Raw genomic sequence first — 6,966 nt, forward strand, 5'->3', positions numbered from 1 at the left:
TGCGGGGCCGGCCGGGCCGTGGGGAGGCCTGTGGACGGCACCGCCATGGCGGGGGGCAGTCCCCGCGGGACGTCCTGGAGCGGGGGGGAGGATATTTCTGGGAAGGGTGTGAGGAAGAGGGAGGTACAGAGCTGCCACCTCATCAAGGCCGTTGCGAAGGGTGTGTGTTGAGGGCACCGTCGCTGCTTGTAACCTGTTTGGTTTAATCTGAATTCCTGGCGGTGTTGTTTAAGGTAGCTTGATGCATGCATCATTTTCCTTGGCCTGCTGATAGAGTGCCAGCTACTGTGAGGTCTTGAATATGTCATAGTGTCCTCGAGTGCAACCATGTGACAGCATCGGCCAGTTCCGTACTGGCCTTGAATTTCTCACATCTATATGAATTGTATGAAATTTCCAAGTTCAAAATCTTTTTCAGTGGTCCCTCTCAGCCATAGCCCTTATTAGTGTCAGACCTACAAATTTGTTGAGGCTTTTGACAGTTGTGTTGTCTTTGTTTATGTTTTTGTTTCATTGTTGTGGTTTGTTCTTTTTCTTTCTTCTCCCACTATTAGTATTTGAAGCTCATCAGAGAACTTTATTCGCACATTGTGCGGCCAGTTTGCTTTCAGAGTACGCTGTCAGCAACACCTGTATGATCAAACTTTTATTCACAACCTCCTGTTAAATTTATAACTTGGTTATACAATTGCGCACCTAATCAGAGTTTCACTGTAGGAACATTCTTTAACTGTCAGTGGCCGTTTGAAGTGGAACTGAAGCTCTCAATAGTCAAAATAAGTCTGTAGACTTAACACTGACCTGGGCTTGATGTTAGAAATTCGGTTGATGTACTAAACTAATAAATACTTCTGCTGGCCCAGTGGCAGCAGAAACATGCTGTGGCAAAGATGTTCTGTAGTATAAGACTACATGTTGTGATATTGAATTGCTTTTTTGGATGTGTATTCTGCTCGTATTAGAGGAAAAATAATAATTGTGGTCAAAGTATACTCCCCCCACCCCCCCCAAGATTGTGGCAGTGATGTTTTTGCTGAGGATTCTTTATTTGGAGTTGTCAAGTTATTTCAATTACATGGCTTAATGGCTACGTGGACTTACCAAAGCCACATTCCTAATTTGTGGTATATTTTTCTTAATAAATAAAGTTAATGGTTAATTAACAGTTAATAAAGATGTACAGTACAGTAATAGAGAAGTGATGATTCTGGATCTTATTTACTGAACTTAGCTTAGAACCTCCTAGTTCATGAGTGCATTTTCCAGAGTATGTATTTAGGGAATTTAGGAGGTTTACATTATTTAAGTGTCTGGATTTTTTTTTTTTACCCAATATTACTGGTCTTTTGAACTCAAAGGTGTTCATATTCACATTCAAATTTGCATCTTGCTGTCTTGATAATTGAAGTTTGCCTTGTGCCATCTGATTTGTGAATGAGTGCAACAGTCAGCCAGTATTAATTTTTGTACCTTACAGTCCATATCTATGAATACTAATTTATATCTGGTTGGTAAATGAGTTCAATAAAAAGGTTTTTGAATACTTGGTGATGTGGCAGGTTGCAGTTCAGCCCTTACTATTGTATTTCCTGAATTCCTCTTCTTCAAATACTCTGACTTGTGTGGTATAAGCTCCCATTTGACACAAATCACCTCTTGGGAAGATTCATCCTTCACGGATGTTTGTCCACACTAATCACAACAAAAAGAGGCAGCTGAAGATAGAGGAGTATTGTTCCTCTTCCCCCTCTCCTTCCTAGTAGTAAAAGAAAGGGTATGTAATAAGGGGAAGAAAAAATGGGATTTAAGTATCTAGGGCTCACTTCACTGTTGTCAGGCTGCTAACTTTGTTTCTCTCATCCCCACCTCCCACACCGTATGTTTCTGTCCTGAATGTGGGAGTTTGTTGTTGGTTTTTTTTCTTCACCCCAAATTGCAAAGGATACTTGTGTGAGGGAGGGGGAAAAAGCCCTAGTTTTCTGGAGGGGGAGAGGGATTTGGTTTTGATTTGCCAATCTCAGTTACATTTATTGACATTCTTTGCAAACGGAGGGAGTAAAAACTTGATGGGTGGAAGTTGCACTTGGCTCACTGGATGCTCTGAGGCTCCTTGTGAGCCTGTTTGTATTGCTCCTGAAACTGTGGTTGCTTGTCCACTTCTTACTCTGTTAAGTCTTGTCATTGAAAAACACACTTGCAAACACACATAAAAGCAAAGCCCAAACCTGTTTAAAAATAGCGGCAAACTTAGCAGTTACTGTGCTAAACACAGGGTCATTCTGATAAAAAAAAACACCCAAAAAAGACGAGACAATCATGAAGCTGTTTTATATTTAAAAAAATAAAATTAATTGTAACTAAGGTTAATGACATGCATGTTTCTTCTTTGTCTCTGATACAATTTTGTTTCTAGTACGCAGTCAGAATAACTTCTGTTTATTTTCATAGTCCCATTACTCAGCTTGGGGATGAGATTTAAAAAGTGTGTGGAAATTCTACACGGAAAAAGAGGAGTCTGTAGACAAATGTAAAATCTTGAAACTGTTTTGAAATTGAAGGGCTTTCTTAAGCATTTTACACTGTGGATATGACTGATTATATGAGGATATAGGTGAAGTTCATATGCTTAGGTACCCACCACCAGTTATTCTTAATAAAACAAAAATCCTATCAGGAAGTTACAGTTTATTTGAAGTGAGTGTATTTAACTGGAAAAACAGGTTAGCTGCACCTGCTTATCTTTTGTTGTGCCTTCTGACTGACTTCCCTTGAGTTGTCAGGGATGGTGCCAATTCTTATCTCAGAGCAGGTTTTGCGTTTTGTTTCATTTTGGTCTGGTTGGTTGGTTTTGGTTTGTTGGGTTTTTGGTATGGTTTTTGGTGTGGTTTTTTTGGTTGTGTGTGGTTTTTTTTCTTTTCCCCTCACTCTTTCACGCTTGCATCAGTGCCAGGACTACAGACTGTGAATTTATCCAGAATATCTGATTTGATTTGACAGCTGGGGCTCATGTGTGTGGTTGTCTGAGGTCATTGGTGAATAGAGAACATTTAGGCAGGCTTTAGAAATAATGTTCAAATTAAAATACTGGGAAGTTTTAACAATAAATAGTATGCTTGCATATCTCTTGCATAAATTTAGCTTCCTGCTGGAGCATATGTAGCTTCTTCATCTTTAGTGCTGGGACCTTGGTATCCAGCTCGCTCTAATGACTGTCTATCTGTTGGAAAGGGCTTTGTGGGATTGGTTTGGTTTTCTCCTCCAGCTGAACTTGAGTCCTTATGCTCATTGCTAGACCAAAGAGTGAATAGGTATCCAAGTAGGCTACACAGAATTTGACTCCTTAGACTCTTGTGTCTATGTTAACAGTTTTCGGATGTCTACTATGGGGTGGTTTATTTAGAGCAATTGTTTGCATAACAGCCAGAAAATGAGTAAGCAATAGATTTGTATAAACAGCCCAACTTTCAAGTCAGTGTACAGTGTTCCTGAATAGTTATGGTAAATTTAATTTTTCATCATGGCTACACTGACTATTTAGGCTGCTTCTGGAGATCCCCTCATCAAATGATGATGTTCAGCAACTTGCAGAGGGAAGTTTTATTGTATGTCTGGTGTAATTAGTCTTTCTCTGCAGGGAACCTGCAGTCCTTTACAGTTTGCCTTATTTAACTATTCATGTTGCTTCTGCCTTTCTTACCTGTTTACTGTTAAAGGTCCTTTATTATCTTCAGTATTTTCAAGGAAAAAGATGGCTGTCATGTCTGAAGTATTGTGTAACTGTAAAAGTGTGCTGCACATCATGTGTATGAAAGACGCTGAATAGTATAGGTACATCTTATTGTGGAACATCTATTCTTGGAGCTATCCTGATGTGTCCTTGTTTCACATTTAGTCACTCCTTCAGATACTTGAGACTGTGTGAAAATTGAATTCTCTGTTTAGGTGGATGGAAAGTTCATCAAAGAGTAATTTACAGCCCAGTTCTAGGATACCACTCCAAAATGACAGGTTTTGAAAAATTGCAGATACTCATATGTGGGGAGAGATGGGAGGGATGAAGCTTAAGAATTTATTTGCTTGTTTGTTTTAGCTCATGTTAAATACTTAAGTCATTTATGGTTTGATATCTGATTTGTTTCCAAAGCCAGGGAAATATGTGGTGTGTTTTGGTTTTGTTTTCCACTTTTGGTTGTTTTTTGTTTTGTGATTTGTGTTTAGTTTTTTTTCCTCTCCAATGCTTACTTTATCATTTTAGAGGATGTTTCACTACTCGGTGATCAAAGCTTAAAGCCAGAGGAGAAGCAAAATGGCAAAGAAGAATGGCCATTTTTCTGAAAATTGGGCATTCATAGTAAAGCTACCTTGAAGTAGAATACTGCGTGTGAAAAAATTACTGTCAAGAAATACTTCTTCACTATCAGTGGAGCTATTTATATATTATTCAGAGCTATACATGAATAGAATGGATTTTAAAATGCATCGTTGAATAAGATCCCCAAATTGACTATATGATAAATAATTACTATTTTAACTTCATCTTATTTAAACAAAAAAATTACTAACTGGAAATTTGGGGCTTATTTTATAAAGTAATTTCCATTAATTAAAAAAAGGAATTTGCTGTCATTGTTCTAAAGCAAATAATTGAATTGAAGCCCTTGAATCCAATTTGCTGAAATATTATTAATCTTCTAGCAGATGGAGCTTTTTCCGGTGGATATAGAGGGCATTTTGTTCATTTTAGTACAGACAGCTCAACGATTTTCTTATAATGTGGAATTAAAAGAATTGTGAACTGTATTAATAAGTAGGAAAGGAAAATTAAATTAAGATCCCGGGTGCCGAGAGCTCCTAGTGGTAAAGTCTTGGTGACTTGGTGATCAGAAATTACTGTTCTTTCATTACAAATACTTTCTTGTTTAATCACCTTTCAGTGTGAGACGTTTTGATGTACTTCCTTTCAATCTGTGTAGCGTAAAATTTTTATTCAGGCTCTAAGAAACTACTTCAAAGTGCTGCTGCATTTTCATATTTAAGATTAATTCAAGTGCGTATCTGAATTAGCTCAATGCAAAACCTGTGTGAAAGGTTTTTGTGGTGCATTGTTTTCTAATGTAATAATGTATTAATTCAGGATTTTACCTTGCTTAAATTTATGCGTAGGATATGCCTTTAATAAAAGGAAACTGCTTGTAGTGTGAAAGTTTTAATAATCATACACTGGTAAGCTGTAGTGAAATTCTGTCCTGATTTGAAGAATGCTGGAAGCAGTACAAATGAAAAACCTCTGTGGCTGAACTGATGTTTTGTACAGCATGTACTTGCACTCAGCTGCTCATTTCTTCTCAACAGTAGTTTTTCCCTGTTGGTTGAGCAGCAGCAATTCACTAGCTTTAGAACTGGCACTTTAAAAGTGTTATGTTTTCAGTAGGATTTTCATACTACTGGTTAAATGAAAAGGGAGTGAGAATTTTGTTTATATCAAAATTTGCACTCTGGAAACAGTTTGCCTTGGAAGTGATAAAAATGAGACGAAAGTGCAGTAAATGAGAAGCCAACCTCTGAAGTAGCTAACAGTTCTCAGTTGAGTCTTAAGTTCTCAGTAGGGTCATGAAATTTAACTTAAAGCCTTTTTATATTTGCTTTGTGTGCATTATGGGTGTTTTTCCAGATTCTTTTGAACTTGAAAGTCCACATAGAAATGTACTTTGTCAGACTTTTTATAGTTGATGTATAAAGCTTGATGTGCAAAAGTATGTTTCTGAATGTATAGGCAGGAATAGAAATGCATATTTGATGTCTTCTTCCAATGTGGTGGCTTTGCAGTGTTTATGTATTTACTTCCTTTTTGGGGCAGAGGAGACAAGCTATGTGTTTGTTAGGCTGCAGGTTGTTTTAGTAAGGGAAGATGTGACTTCCACCTCTATATCAATAACTTTGTTATATGTATAGTACTATCACTGTATGCATTTGCTGTCATAAAACTGGTCATTCAAAGCCTTGATCTTTTTGTTTTTCTTTAAGGAGCTGAATGTGGAATAAATGCAGAAGTAGAAAAACAACTTGAAATGGGAAAGAAGTTATTGGCTGCTGGACAGCTAGCAGATGCTTTGTCTCACTTTCATGCGGCTATAGGTGCGTATCTCAAGAAAGTGACTCTTGCACTGGAATACCTTTGAGTGGTCGTGTCCCCCCCCCCCCCCCCCCCATTTGCTTCATTAAGTATCCTGCTTTCTTGACAATTGCACTCCATGATTCACAGAAGTTGGGGCACCTTTATGCAGCAATTTGGATGGAAGCCAACAGATGCAGTGGAATATTTCTACTTTGGTTTTGATAAAATAAACTGTTAGATTAACTACATGACCTAGACTTTATCTAACCCCATCAAAATTAGATTTCATCTTTATGAAGGTTTTTGAAGTATATCTTTGAAAGGTTGAGTTTATTCATGCTTTCTTCTCTCCAGCACTGTAGAAAGTTCAATGTTTAAAATAGTCTTTTTTTTTTTTTTATTAAATCTTGAAGTGGGTGGTACCTCAGTGAAACTGATGCTACAAGTTTGACATACTAAACTGGTAGTGAAGCGTATATTAACTGTCCCTCTTTTATACTCAACTAGTGAGTGAGTTCTTGTTTTGGTGTTTGGCATTTTCAACAAACTGAGGAATTAAATTTTTGCTTCTAAAAATTTTTAATTTTTTTTTTTCCTGGTTAAAATCTTTGAATTAAACTGTAGCGACAGACGGCACCAGTAAAGAGCAGCCATTAACACTACAACTTCTCAATTGCATGTTTTTTTTTTTTTTTTAAGCTGTTCAGCTTTATTATAATGGGTACAAATGCATCATTTTCTCTGTGAGAGTGGAGGGGGGAACTTCTTTTCTGTGCTATGGAAGCTTCTCATTCCACCAAGACGTGGTCTGTTACCCCTTTTGCCTTGGGTGTTGCTTCCAAAGCATTCCT

At 37.5% G+C, this 6,966-nt stretch overlaps 1 protein-coding gene across 1 annotated transcript in view; it reads left to right on the forward strand.

Annotated features, from left to right (window-relative positions):
* Positions 1–45: 45 nt before the first annotated feature.
* DNAJC3 (DnaJ (Hsp40) homolog, subfamily C, member 3) overlaps positions 46–6,966 on the forward strand; it is a gene marked incomplete at its 3' end in the record, with an annotated part of 24,009 nt that continues 17,088 nt past the window's right edge. The window contains exons 1-2 of the mRNA XM_010286851.1: positions 46–160; positions 6,025–6,135. Coding sequence (XP_010285153.1) covers positions 46–160; positions 6,025–6,135 — 226 coding nt within the window. The remainder of the gene's footprint in view (positions 161–6,024; positions 6,136–6,966) is intronic.

The sequence above is a fragment of the Phaethon lepturus genome, unplaced genomic scaffold, assembly GCF_000687285.1.
Source record: "Phaethon lepturus isolate BGI_N335 unplaced genomic scaffold, ASM68728v1 scaffold16235, whole genome shotgun sequence".
Taxonomy (NCBI): domain Eukaryota; kingdom Metazoa; phylum Chordata; class Aves; order Phaethontiformes; family Phaethontidae; genus Phaethon; species Phaethon lepturus.